General features: G+C 37.8%; 2 protein-coding genes across 7 annotated transcripts in view; one reads left to right on the forward strand and one right to left on the reverse strand.

The window, feature by feature from the left end:
* Nucleotides 1-1,698, forward strand: part of prim2 (DNA primase subunit 2) — a 22,475-nt gene extending 20,777 nt beyond the window's left edge. For both annotated transcript variants that reach the window (XM_078932361.1, XM_011484555.3), the window contains exon 14: nucleotides 1,143-1,698. In XM_078932361.1, the coding sequence (XP_078788487.1) occupies nucleotides 1,143-1,322 (180 nt within the window). In that variant the 3' untranslated portion in view covers nucleotides 1,323-1,698. The remainder of the gene's footprint in view (nucleotides 1-1,142) is intronic.
* A 10,282-nt stretch (nucleotides 1,699-11,980) lies between these two features.
* khdrbs2 (KH domain containing, RNA binding, signal transduction associated 2) overlaps nucleotides 11,981-14,898 on the reverse strand; it is a 72,606-nt gene continuing 69,688 nt past the window's right edge. For 2 of the 5 annotated variants that reach the window (XR_013647927.1, XR_013647926.1), the window contains one exon: nucleotides 14,419-14,557. The gene's annotated coding sequence lies outside the window, so the exon portion shown is untranslated. Of the gene's footprint in view, nucleotides 12,147-14,418; nucleotides 14,558-14,898 lie in introns of those variants that run through there. The other 3 variants (XR_013647925.1, XR_013647924.1, XR_013647923.1) reach the window with 3 other exon arrangements.

Raw genomic sequence — 14,898 nt, forward strand, 5'->3', positions numbered from 1 at the left:
CAATGTAGTCATGACTTGATTAACTGCACATGAAGCTTAATGAATAGTTTGTGGTTCAATTGTTTGCTTACAAGAACTTCACATACATTAATTTAGATTATGCATGCAGTCACTTGAGAAATGTTGTCTGCAGTCGCGTAGAAGAGAAGTTCATTTGCTTCGACAGGCAAAGTGTTCCTGCAGATTCTTATCTCATTGTCATGATGCTAATAACTTAAAGACCTGTAGGATTTTACACAGCGTGTTCCATAGAGAAGACCTGGGAAAGTGGCGGCAATCGTTACCTCAGACTCACTGCAGAATCGCTTCAGTCCCACACAGAAAAGCAGATTGAGGGAAATTCAAAGTCTGTATAATTATCCTCATTTAAAACCTGTAATTCACAGTCGTTTCAAAAGGGGCTAAAAAACAAACAGAATTTGCTCAGTCACAATAGTTTTAAAGACGCTCTAATCGTTTTTATTTTTATTTTCAGCAGTGGTCTTTTAATTACGGTTATGCCGTTTCTAGCCCCCAAAAAACAGCTGTTTTTCGAGAACATAATTTCTGCAGGGCAGCAGTTGTTCATCAAAAGTTCATCTCTGACTTGTGGGCGGGACCGTTGGTGGAGAGCAACCCCGCCCCCTTCCCCCTCCTCGATGCAAAAATGGCGAGCAATATCGGAGCTATCGAGCTGTACAGTTTTGATTTTCTAATTTTGAACAGTGGGGTTTTAAAGAAAGTTATGAAAATAAATTGTAAACAAATCTTTTATCCTTTCTACACACTTTAAAAACCATGAAACGGTTTACTAAAATCCTAAAAATGCTTCTTAATAAGTTGAAAGCCCAAAACAGTTTGAGGTTTCCATTGGTTTGACTTTCTCTGTCCTGAAAGGACATTTCATGTGACAGCTTTTGCACTCGTGTCACACTTCTGGAGGTGACTTACCTTACAAACGAAGCCGTGAAAACCCGTTAAGTCAAATAAGTCTGTGCAAGAGTTCTCATCTTCCTCCATAAGTGAGACAATCATCTTCTAAAAGGTGACATTCCATGAAATCAGTCAGTCAACCTGCCACTTCTGTGACAGCCCATAGTTAGAATCCTCCGCTGACCTTCCTCTCCTGTTTTTTTTTTTTTTTTCTGTTTCTTTACGAGCAGGTGGAGGACTCTTCTTTCTCACTCAGTCACCCCAACCAGTACTTTATAGAGAGCCAGAAAGCTTTAGGTGGAGGCAAGGATCCAAAGAGGGATGTGGACGTTCCTCAGAAGGTGCAGGAAACCTCTCAGCATTTGGCAGAGACGGCTGAGGACCTGGAAGCTCTTTTTAAAGATGGCTGATTTCTCTCACTACATGGAGAAATCCTCCACCTTTTTCTATTGGAGATGGTTACATACTGTCTTCAAGCCTCTTGCATCACATTTGAATTATGCTTTTTCTTTTTTTTTAAGATTTTTTTTTTATATTCACCTTGTCAGATTGGAGCCTCCTGTAAAACTTGTAATAAACACATATTTAGCTCCTTTGCTTTCGCTGTGGACTGAACTCGCAGGGCTTAAATCTGGTCTCTGTTTGGATGGAGTTTGGCTTTTGGGGGAAACCGTAAACATTTCCTTGCTGTCCCCAAAACAATGTCTTTGTATTTGATGGCAGCTTAATGGATAAATGCTGACAGGAGGATGGATGAAAAAATAAACCATTTCCACAGTTGTATTACTCTGCCTTGGAATATTGCCTCATAATGCACAATGCAATTTATTCAAAGCAAATGAGGTGGCGAGATATTTCCCCCTCTCTCTGTCTGGCCCGTCTGCTTAATAATTTCCCAGAAATGGTGGCAAAAGTTGAGATTGCGTTGCTCCTGCAGTGCAAGACGGACTGTTTCTCTTATTTGGGTGTTATATTTATGTGCATGTCGAAACACTACATCATTCAGGCTGCACTTGCATCCACGTGTGGCAGCGCCGGAGAATCAGAGTCCCACATTCCTGCACGGAAATTGGGTCTTAAAATCCAGTCATGGTGCTTGACATGAAGAGGATTTATCCAGTATAATAAGACAACTGGATAACTGAAGGCGGGCGGCTGTCAGCAAGATACTTCTTGATGTTCAATATTTGGTAAAGCATGACTACATTTGACACCGCTGCCCCCCCCCTCGACAGTCTGAAGCCACGGATGTCCAAGACCATTTCTGCAGATGGATTTACAGTCATTAGCAGTGAACTGGCTTTACATTGCGCAGCTTTCTTATCCGCCACTCGTCTGACGGACTACAGGTGATGTGAGATTCTTAAAGAGAGCTCTCACAGGAGCTGATGCCCGGCGTGTTCCATGAAGCCGTTGGGAGGTTAATGTTGCAGCTTGCTGATTTTTCAAATCTGCAGCCAGTAGGTGTTGCAGAATCCATTAACTTTGTCGAACCACAAAAATGTGCTGCTTTAATTGTGCGATGGCTGAATCCGTGGAGTGCAGGTGCAGCATAAAAACAGTGAAGCAACGATTACGCTGGCTCGTGTGCACATTTCTGTTCATTCAGAGATGCCTCCCTTTGTCCTCATCTTTTTATTTCATGCATGTTTGATAAATCGCCTCACTGAGTGGAAATTTGGACATTTTGTTTGTGCATTTTGCTTTGCAACACCATTTAATACATGAGAGCTTTTTTAGAGCTAGTAAAGCAAATGCTACCAAAGTGGTTTTTGTTTTTATTTCCCTTCAAAGGAACAAAAACACAATTGTAAAAAAAAAAGCAAAAATGAATCCAGCAGATGCTGAGGGGAGGAGCTTCTGGACAACCACACAAAACATTAAAAGGCAGATTTTCTTTTCCCCATAAAAAGGAAACATAGGAAATATTCTGGACTGAAAACTGTTAAACTATTACCCCATTCCTCCATCTAAAAAACATTTTCTTATTGAAAATTCATAATTTAAATTGTTTTTTTGACCCTCTACCTCAAAGTCACTTTTCTAATTTTGATTATTGTCTTGCTAAAACATACTTTCCAATGAAATAAGTTATGATGGAAAGAAAAGAATAAACATTAAACCCATCCGCTTTGCTTTGGGGGCTTTTAGGCCTCGCTGATAAATCTGATATTTACTAAAAATGGATTTCTGGTTGTGAAAAGACCCGTCAATCACAACTAGGTGTTATCATATAAGGTTTCCCTGCACACTCACCTTTCTGACTGTTTTCCATTAGTCTAAATATGGAGATCCTCCATGTTCCATTACTGTCTCCAGGTGACACAGGTATTGATCGTAACACCAGATGTGAGCATCAGTTACACCATGTCAGCGCTTTGAACAATTATTGAAAAAGTGCATTTGTTGCTGAAACATGAAGTGTCATATTTGTCTCTTAATGTCTGTTTCATAAAAAAAAAAAGGAGATATCAAACCGAGTAGACTGGATGTGTTGTCAGATGTTTTTTTTCATAAAGATCTATTACAACCCCAAAATTAGCCAGTAGCAGTGACAGCTCTGTTGAAGACAACCTCCCTGCGGCTTTCCCCTCTTAGTTTCCCCCTTGGGTGTCGTCTGCGTAGCCTGATGGACGCCCGAGTGTCTGCTTATGTGATTTACATTGCTCCCAAACTCTGAGTTTCACCTGCAGCCATGATGTCACTTCATGTTGGTCTTCATATTGAACAAAAGCTTTGAGTGCGGCGGATGTTAAAAAATAGAACTAGGCGGGCTTCATTGTAGCCAGAGCAACAATGTGCAACCAACACCCAGAGTGTAAAGTTATTCACACGTCACCGTATGTCGTTTTGCACTGGAAAAAATGTCCTCAAAATAAGTTTTAAAAAAAATACATAGAAAACAATGTTTTTCCTTGTTTTAGTAAAAAATGTATTAGTGGAACTATAAGATTTGTCTTCTTAAAATAACTAGTGATGTTCTGCTCTTTTAAGACCAAAATAAATTAGATATACTGCTCTGATAATTAGAAAATATGTCTTAAAATAACCATCTATTGTATAAAAAAAAGTTTTAAATCTTTAAAGTAGGTATACTTACATTTTCCCCCAAAAAATATAAATTTTTTATTCACAGCAGTCCAACAATCCTTATTTCTAGACTGATCAAAATAAGATTAGATGTACACATTTTGTGATAAAGTTGTAAAATTAGATATAAATCAGTAGTGAAAAACACTTGTGTTTATTTGATTAAAGTAGAGGATGCAGAGGACAGAGTTAGATGGAGGAAGCTGATTTGCTGTGGCGACCCCTGAAGGGAAAAGCTGAAAGTAAAAGAAGACTTAAAATAAAATGTTTTTTAAGATCAAATGATTCAACAAGATATTCAAGATCTCAAAACAAGTTCTCACATCTTACCGAAAAGGTACTGGTAAGGTAGTTTTGCCTTACATTAAGTACAAAACAACATTTAAACTAAAAACCAGACAAAAAATACTATCTTGTGTTTTTGCTGTGTGGGTGAAGACTTTGAGAAATTAAAATATATTTTAAAATGTATAGATTTCATTTAAAGGTTTTCTGCTTCAAATATAAAGTGACATGAATGCTGTTGAAAGCCCTTTTTTTATGAATGAAAAAGCTGATCTGTGTGTCCGACTTTGACACAAGTTGTCAAGGTTACAGCATCCTCATATTTGGGATTTGGCCCTGGGATGACATAAACTCAGAGTGGCAGTTCTCTGCAGCCATTCTGAGTCTATTTAGTTGACAAACTGATAAATAAATCGGAGGCAGCCTGGGATTTTAGAGTCAACCTAATCTGCTAAAGTTCAATTACAGATTCTTGTGTATTACCGGTAGTTCAATGAAAAAAGTTCAATGAAAAAAGGATCTCTGTGAGTGCCACCTTTTCCTTGCACTTTGCTTTTCATCAGCTTAATCGTAGCAGATCAGCGCTGTGGAATGGTGAAAGAGGGTTATTTATGTGTTTTTGTTGCTTTAGCTTTCAATGACCAAATTTCAGAGATTTCTAAAACTCTCAAAGATGTCCTGGTGGAGGCCATGAAATGTTTTCTAAAACTTGATCTCTAAGCCAAGTTTGTCAGTTGCTTAGTTCTGTTTTTTTTTATATAAATTGTAAGGAATGACCTCCTGATCTCCACATTTTTTATTTAGTAACTCAAAAAGCAAGTAAGTCTGATCCCTTAAAGAACCGCTCTGTGAAAATTGTGTTTTTAACATGTTCTCGTGGCATTTTTCTCATGATGGAGGATACATATATAAAATTTAACTCAAAATTGAGTGTCTTAGTATTTGTTTATTCAACTTGTTGTGAATGAGGAGCAGGCGAAAAGTGCTGTTTGAAAAGGGCGTATGTGTGATGTAGAAAATATGCAGAGTGGACCACATGCTTGGCTCCATTCGGATGCACCCATTTGCAGAATAATAGATCCGTGTACGTCTTTGTTGTCCTCGTCTGAGGAGGAATCTGGCTCAAACGGTACGGCTGGATAGCTCTGACACTGCTCGCCATTTTTGTTGGACTGGTGATGTTAGGTAGTAAGTTAGTGAGAGAGTTCGTAAACAGAAAACTCTGTAATGGTTTACGGAAAATGGTGAACTCTGATGAAATTATGTACTAGAAAACAACAGGTATTATAAAGTGGGACTTTAAGATAAAACGATATGCAATCTTCTTCATTTTTAAGTAACATCTTCAGGTACTTAAATTTTCTGAATGATAATGAATAATACGGCTGCACAATCTTGTTTTTGGGGAGGTTGTTGGTATAGATTGATTGGTGATGGTCTTTTGCCACATTTTCCTGTAGTTGAAGGGATGATTCTCTGATATGGACTCATCTTCAGCAGTTTAGGCTCAGAATCACTGCTTTGATTGAAATGGTTTCTGTTGCTCCAGAGGAGGGAAAAAAAGGGAAAACAGTTAAATGGATTCTGTCAAACAAACTAAAATAATCTGCTGCAGATTGGGAAGCGTCAAAGGAGAGATGGAAAGACAAAAAAAAGCTTATTAATGGAGGGAAATGCTACAGCAGAGGTTGGAAGGTGGAATCCATAATAGTCCTAACAATCATCAACCAGCTGACTGTCCTGTTTTGCTGCAGGAGGGGAGGGTTTTTATTCATTGTGGCCTGTTTATGTGGCCTCGTGAGCTGACAGAGTAAGACGTTTGCACAGGTAGAACATGACCAAAAACCAAATTCAGATCATAAATTTCCTCTTGATACGAATAAATTGACCAAAGCTCATGACTCCCATCAGAAAAAAACACCACCAGACTGGCAGATACAAGAGTTATCCAGCTTGACTTCATGCCTCCTGGTAGCTCCAGAGGAGATAAAAGGCTGTTAAAATGCATTAATTCATTCATCATCAAGTCACAGTTCTCTTTTATTTTACACACCTCTCCCTCGATAACAAACAGCAACACAAAGGAGACCTCTAAATAAAATAGTATTTGGTAAAGAGCATCAATTTCTGATCGTCATCACATCTACTCCCACACAAGCTAAAGATTTATCGCCGCAAGAACTAACAAAGCTTTGGGCCGTTCAAGTTGACAAAGTATTTCCTCCATGGAATCACACCTGCTGCAGAACATTTATTAAAGAATAAATCATTTAAAGAATGATACGTTGGGGGGGGGGGGGGGGGGCATAGAAGGGGAGGAGGCAGACATCTCACTTTTCTCTCACAGCTGCATTGCTTAATCTTGGGGCTCACAGCCTTAGCAGTCCACAGGGAGAAGGAATTTTTTCGCTGTTCACTTGCATTTCTCTTTTCAGTCTCCAGCAGCTCTCACCTCGGAGAGAACTCCGAAGAACTCATAACTGTCTGAAAACTAATATTGGATCTGGAAAAGGCTTGGATTAGAAACTTCAGGACTAATAGGAGGTGCATTCACCAACAAATGGGTCACATTTTTGCAATTTTTCATGGTGGGTTGTCCTGCAGCAACATTGCTTGTTTCTGTTTCTGTTTTTGCTACTGGAAACCTGCAAATATGACCTTTTGTCAGTGCTTATTTTCGTATCAACATCATTTGTATTTTGAAGGTCTGCTTGATGTTTCCTCCCATTTACATCCAGTATCAAGGTCAGTGAGAAATGGAAGCAACGGAATGAAAGAGATGTTAATTAAAAAAAGTGAAAAGTACCTGAGAGAGCAATTTTGTGAAGATGTGGAATATTTTCCATTTACGTCAGAACGCCTCCGACTGCCAATCTGACAAAGTCCAATCCCAACATTTAGGGAATTTTGAAAAGACAAGAAAAGAATTTTGCGTTTAATTTTTTTTTTGTTGCATTACTTATTTAGAAGAAGATTTACACATTTTTTCCTTGTAAGTAGATGTTTCAAAGGTTTTCATGTAAAACAAAAGTATTTTTTTTAATTGACTACAAAGGAATTAATGTAAAAGCAAAATATATATATTTAGATAGATAGATGACTTTATTAATCCCACAATAGGGAAATTTCATTTATCTGTGGCAGCAAAAACGACATTCAGAAATAATCTATATAATATAAAATCAAAAAAGGACATCACAAATGATATTCATATTAAATAATTAAAAAATATTATGAAAATTATTATCAAAAATGAGATTCTTATTAAATAAATAAATAAATATTAAATATTAAAAAAATACAGCTGCAAAAGTGTAAAAAACATGTGGTCTGCAAAACACGAGATCAACTGTAAAAAACATGTAAAAACCCAACTTTTTTTTCTTCTTCAAAATACAGAAATAAGTAATGAAGTTCACACCAAAAACAAACAACTGTTCAGGAACAAAAACAATTGAAATGTGAAAAACAACAACTACAACAAAAGAAAATAAAGAAATGATTGAATGAAAAAGCCCCTGTGGGACCGTGGTGTGTCACTGTAACTCGGTGTTGTACAGTCTGATGGCTGTGGGGAGGAATGACCTGTGTCAGCGCTCCTTCTTGCACTGTGGGTGTAACAGTGTTGTGCTGAAGGAGCTGGTCAGCGCCTCTACAGTTTGGTGCAGAGGGTGGGAGGGGTTATCCATGATGGATGTTAGCTTAGCTAACATCCTCCTGTCTGCCACCTCCTCGATGGACTCAAGTGTGCAGCCCAGGACAAAGCCGGCTGTCTTAACCAGTTTGTTAAGCCTCCTCATGTCTCAGCCTGTACTGCCCCCCGCCCAGCACACAACTCCATAAAGGACCACTGAGGCCACCACAGTGTCATAAAAGGTCCTCAGCAGCTGTCTGCACACGCCGAATGACTTCAGTCTCCTCAGCAGGTGAAGGTGACTCTGACCCTTCCTGTACAGAGCATCCGTGTTGTTGGACCAGTCCAGTCTGTTGTTCAGGTGAACACCTAGATATTTAAATTTATATAGATACACCCAGATATTTAAATATTTAATTTTCCTGTCTCTCCTGCTCTTCTGAAACAATCTTCTTTTTCCCCTGTTGTTTTATGGTCCCAAGCAAGCTGCAGGAATGTAATCTGTCCTGCAAGTTCATGAATTTTTAAACTGTGTGGATGAAGTTTGATTTAAAAATAAGAAAACATAAGAAGTTCTCCGTCAGACAGGGCTGAACGGAACCACAGATACAGCTGAGCTCTCATCCTCCTAAAAACGTCAGTGTAAAATAAGCTCCAACTCCTGTCCAGATGTGGTCCATGTCACCTGGAAACTGAACACATAATTTAAGTCATTCCTGGACAGTGGTGAGCCGTGGTTGCATTCCTCATCTCAACAGACATGAGGATCTCCCGGTCCCGTTTGTCTCTCATTTATAGGATTTTATTATTTATTTGTTAAGTTTTAAACAGATTCATATCCTCTGACAGACACATGAAGTTGCTTTCATTGCAGTGCTCACTAATAATCTGTTAAACTTTTTTGTTTAGCAAAAATGCATCTTTTTGTTGAGGAATGAGTTTTCTTGTGATTTATGCAACTTTGCTGCTTTTTAAGAATGTTATTTTTATGTACCTTTACTGCCTTTTATGCCTTTTCTCTTTGTGTTTAATAGTTCAATGTCCATGTCTGTAATTTTTATTTGACTCAAAAATGCAGTCAGCTGCATTTATTTTTATTTTGACTGATAAAGCAGAAACACACTAACATCCACAGGCAGTCCAATCACTGTCTTGCACAGGACACCTCTTCAAAATTATAGTATTACTAGAAATGTAATGATCAGATATGACAAAAGCTTTGAAAACGTTAAGAGAAAGGGCAAACGTGCTAAAAACCAACAAAAACCATTGTATCAGGTTTTTTTATATTAAAAAAAAAAAAGATTTTGAACTTGTATCTTTAGTTGCATTTTATCCAAACTGTTTTGATTGCATTTGCAACGTGGGTTAAGTTATAACACTTAAATACTAAAAGATTAGCCATCACATTTAGCCTGTCAGCACTTTCCCCCCTCCATAATATGAATTGATATGAGTATTTGGTTTTAATGGCATGTTGGTGTTGAGTGCCCACTTGTTGTTAATTGTCATTCAGTGGAAAAAAGCCTATCCATGTGGGAATGTGACGTCTCTTTTGTTTGGCCATTTCTTTTCAGCCTCTCGTCTCACTGCAGTCCCCAAAACACAAAAATCTCAACATGAACTCGACCGCCAATCAACTCTCGAATTAACGGTCTGATGCTTTTGTTCTGCTTTGATGGATCACCTTGCTCTCAAGCTGAAAAACTATTTGCTCTTTCATGTGCTTTTAAAGGAAAAATATAGTTGAAGCAAAACAAAACCTAATTTGGAGGGCATTCAGGAGTCTGAAAGTTGACAGCTAGATCACCGTTTTTGCTGGACGTATGCATTCAGCTGTCATGGTGTGATGCTGTGGCAGAAAGGAAGCCATAAAAAAAGTACATCTAAAGTACTGGAAGTGATTCTTTCTGGAGTTAATGGGACTCTATTTCCGTTCTATTTATAAAATCGTTCCAAAAATAGTTCTTTATTATCTTAGAAGACAAAAAGTTAAACTTTTTGTTTTTGTTTTAGGATCTCCGATACCATTTTTTCATCTAAAATTTGATTTATTGGTGTATCCCAAACATTAATTGTAGATAACACAACAACAACAGAAGTCGCACAGATTTATCAAACTCATTTCATAAATAAAGAAATGAATTAATTAAAAAAAGAAAAATTAGTGAATCTACGAAATGTAAGAAGATGCTTAACAGCATAATTACTCATAATCAAAAATTTAGATTTTTGCAGTAATGCATAAAAAAACATTAGATTAATTAAATATAGTAATTATGAACTAAAGTCAAGTAGAGTTTGACTTATTGCTTGAAAAGGAGAAGGAAGAAGCAAACCTATATAATCCCACCCAACCTGTTTGTGTTTTTTGCAGATGCCGTACTGATTTAGATTTATTTTAAGTGGGTTGCAAACTGTAACCCATTTATTTGTCTCTACTGAGACAAATAATAAAATGTGAGGATTCTTCCTTTTTTTGCAATCCCTTTAAACTTTGACAGAAAAGGTGCATCAGACCAAGTGCAAATATTATGAAATATGTTCATAAACTTGCTTTTACCTGCTCCTTTGCAGAAGAGAAAAAATACCTTTCAAGAAAGGACTTGCTTCAGAGAGCAGCTTCAGTTTTCCTTCAGACGTGACTAAAACGCTTCACCAAAAAGGTGTTGTGGTTCTAAAACGCTGTTTAATCTGTAACAAATGGCAACCTACTTTTTGCGAGACATGCTTTGCACCCCACTAGCGCTATATCTGTGAAGACACTTTGTTAACCATGTGACTTCATTAGTCAAACACATTCTTGGCGCAATTTAAACAGAGCAACCCAACGTGACAGAGCAGATCATCTCACGGAGAGCAGTCTAATGAAGTTCTGAGGCGTGCCTTTGTGCAGAATAAAAGCCTGTTTTGACCAGACATGATAGCCTGCTTGTGGCAGAAACAAGCTAATGTTTTTAGAGAGCAACTCCAGCCACACATGGCTTGGATTCCGCCCCACTTTAACCAGAGAGGCAGCATAAAAATATTCAAAATGCATTTGCAACTCTCACTGCACATCGTTTTATCTCAAGGGCAGGAGTGCTTGAGGAGGCCCTTTTGGAAAGCAGCGTTCATAAGCCCACATTCTCTCCTCTGGCTGATGGAGCAGCTGTCTAAACAGAGCTGGGTTTGTTCAGGTACTTGCTCGTGACTGGAAGATCTGCTTTGTTTGGGTTACAATCATGAAGTGCTTCAGCATCGCTGAGCAGTTTCAGTCATTTGCCTAAAACCTGACCCACTTTGATGTTTTTGCATCTCCAATATTTAGATCAGGTGATTATCAGGGAGACGAATGCTATGCTGTCAGACGGTTGTGTGAGTCACGCTTCAAATAAAGTCAACAAATGTGAGAATCGGAGGTGGATGCTTTGTTTGGATTTAAGAAATTTATTCCCAGCAAAATTGATGAGAAAGGATGAACGTTTCTATCAAATCCTTGTTAAATTTCCATGTGTCTACAGTGGGAGACCAAAATTTTACATTTAAATAAACATTCTGATAAATGTTTTTCCTTTTTTTGCCCCCAAAACCAATCAGAAAATGGCTTGCAGATTATTTTTGGTCAAGAGTCCAGCTGCAACCTCTGCTTATTTAAAGGCTGTGCCACACAGCCAAACTGTACCAAAAGTCTTGCGTCAATTACGTAGATTTAACTTGAAGTGTGCGCCGTATATGTCATATATAAGTCATATATCAGTGGTGCATGCGTGAAAAGTCTGTTAGATATACATAGGACGGTCGTAGAAAGCCACAAATTTGCATACGCATCTCGCAAATATTATGCACAATTGTGTAAGATTTTGTGTGTAAACTACGTAAAATACACATAAACTGCGTAATTCTCAACTCACCTAAAATCTAGAACAGACATCTTCGAACATTGACGAATAACGAACGCAAGAAACACCTATGATTGAAGACCAAAATGCATGTAATGGCTGTGTGACACCGGCTTAATTTACTAATTTGATCTTTTCCCAAAACCCCAGACATTGCAATAAAACAGAACACATGATGAAAAAATTCACAAATCAAGTGTTTATTTACTCCTTTTTATGTACAAAATATGCATGAAAAGGACATTTTATACTTTTAAAGACAGTAAAATAATATCCAGCAGATGTAAAACAGAGCTAAACATTGTTGTCTACCAGCTGGGCAGCAAATGTTTTCCATTGGATATCTGTAGGAGGAGAAAGCAGAAATGAATTTATGTTGAAGGCACGACAGCAAATTGTTACAAGAGTGGCTTGTCATTTTGTGTGTGGATTGTTTAGTTTTGAATAAAAAAACAGATTTTCTCTGCCCATAAAAAAAGTAATCAGCTGAAAGAGTGATGGAATAGAGCACTAGTTAAATATATATATTTTTTCCCAATATAATTAAAAAAATAAATAGCTTTTTTTAAAGAAGCTAATATCTGGCTAATATAACAATTTCCTGATTGTCTGTGGATTTGCTGTAGCTTCATATTCAGCAGCCTGACAGGAAAATGTGATTATTGATTCTCCCATCCAGGTCTTGACAAGGCACCAAATGAATGTATTTCCCCAAACGTCGAGATTCTCCATTCAGTCAATATTATAATATGCGGTAGCATTCATGGGAAAAGCATGTATTCGTCTGTCTGAATTGATACTGATTAGAATGACAAATGACACCGGTGTCCTTGGTGTGTAGCTGTTCAAGTCACGAGTGTGAAGATTTTGGCTGGGTGCGCATCAAATGCTGTTTAGTAATTCCCCTTGATGCCCAAACTGTCTTTTTATGAATCCCCCAGTTATAATCTGTCAACAAGCGCCCAACATCCAGGGTGACGTTTCGCGTGGAGGTGCAGCTCTCAGCCAGAGACAATCAGCTCGTCCTTGAAATGAATACGGAGAGAAATAGACCCCTTCGTTTTCACCTAGACCTTTGCAAAACGAGCTTTTATTGTCTTGTTAAGAACAAATTGGCATGATTATTTGTGAAAATAAGAAACTCAGCATGGGAGGTACAAGCCATCATGTTGGTTCACACAGTTGCTGACAGAAATGGCAAGTACACAGTGTTGTTGCACATCTAGAGATGTCTTGTGCTCATGGAGCAAGTCTGAGCCCAGAAGCAGATGGTATTGTTGCTCGACTGCAGAAGGTGTAAGTCAGCTCAAGCTGTGCAAGCTCTATTTTCAAATGAAGATATGAGCTTCCAGTCTTAGGCTAATTTGCAGAAAAATATTGGCTACTTTTCTTCTTCAGTTTAGGTTTACATGAAACGATCCATCGCCATCACATAAGATTATAAGGCCGCTGTCAGTACGTTTTACGTTAGATGTGAAAAAATAAAACATATCCTGATTCAAAGTAATGTAATTTGCTTCCAGCAGTCTGAAATCCAATAAGTGGCAGAAATCCAACAAAGCATTACATTTAAATCCAAATTAAATGTTACGATCCATAATAATTCATGACCAGGTTCCCTTCAGTATAGAATCCTGTAAAAATGTGAAACCACACTGTGGTGTGTGACTTTTTGGCAAATCAATCATGCAGTGTGAACCCACTGCAACTGTAAAACTCCATCTCAGGACAACTGTGAAATCATGCAGTCTGAACTCTGCTTAATGCAATTTTATTCCAACTTTAAAAGTGACTCATCATGCAGGAACTCATCTCCTCTTATGCCCGAGCAGCAAAATTTCAAATTTAATTATGTTTTTTTTTTAAAAGTTGTATTTATTTGTTGTGTTGCCAAAAGTTTGTCTCAATGCTGCCACTAAGATTAAGTCTTTCTTTGAGTTTTAGAGCTTGGAGATTTTTGCAAATCTATTTCAGACAACTCGTAAAAATATGTTAAAATAATGAATGCCTGAATGATTCCCACTGGAATTCAACTTTTCGCCCCTTTGAGCGGCTAAAATATTTTAGTTGAAAATCAGATGCTTCAAAATTTTGCTCCTTTTGTTACTTTTACTCTCATGCACTTTTCATTCTTGTTAAATCTTGCAAAGCTTCAAAGCCATCATCAAAAACGATAAAATTGAGACCGACAAACTAAGAATTTTAATGCAATTTCAAAGTCTTTCATTTTGCAGTAAAATAGACACACAGCAGCTAAAGATTAAAGCTCAGTTTTACAGGTAGTAAGGATTAAGCGGTATACTCAGTACTTATAGAAAATACACTCTTAAGGCAAATGGAAACAAATGTGTTTGGTGCGGTTTTTTCCTGGCAGTTTCAAGATTCATCAACAAACTTTACAGTGGGAATTTTTATAATGTGCAGGAATGTGCTTAGGGTGCATAAATATAAATGTTACAGTCCTCAGCCAATTTGTTTGGTGCGAGCAAGTCTAATTATCTCAACTGGCTGCACCTCAGAAAGGATTAGAGAGATTTTGTGGCTTACCGACCACGTTTTCCCGTAGGAGGTCACCACTCCTGCTACTTTTCTTTTCTTTTTTCTATTTTTTTATACATACATTTCTTTTTGTGCTCAGCTTTCTTTTTATGTTCAAAATAAACATATAGAGATCTCATTACCAAACAGACATCATCACCTCCTCACCAACAGGTCACGTTTCCGTCTTTTCCCCCCACAGTTGGTGGTTTAATTTCTGCACACAATAAAATGAGTTTATGGTTACTTCTCCACAGAGACAGATGTATGCAAAGAGAGAATTAATAAAGTTAATTCATGTGCATATTATTATATTAAGGGTCTAGTCTGCATAAACAACATCACCAAAGGTGATAAACTTGGCAATCTAACAAAGCAAACAGCTTTTGAGCTTCATAGCGCTTCAGGCTGCAGGCCAGGCCAACCTGATGGACAAGAACCACGGCGAGAATGAACAGCAAGGAGACGTGAAGGCTGATTAAAAGAATTAAAAACATGAGTCAGTACTCTTTGTGGGGTAAATGAGAGACAGCAGTGAGTCTTTATTTAATCCCTTTT

The sequence above is a fragment of the Oryzias latipes genome, chromosome 15, assembly GCF_053564925.1.
Source record: "Oryzias latipes strain Hd-rR chromosome 15, Olatipes_Hd-rR_3.1".
NCBI lineage: Eukaryota > Metazoa > Chordata > Actinopteri > Beloniformes > Adrianichthyidae > Oryzias > Oryzias latipes.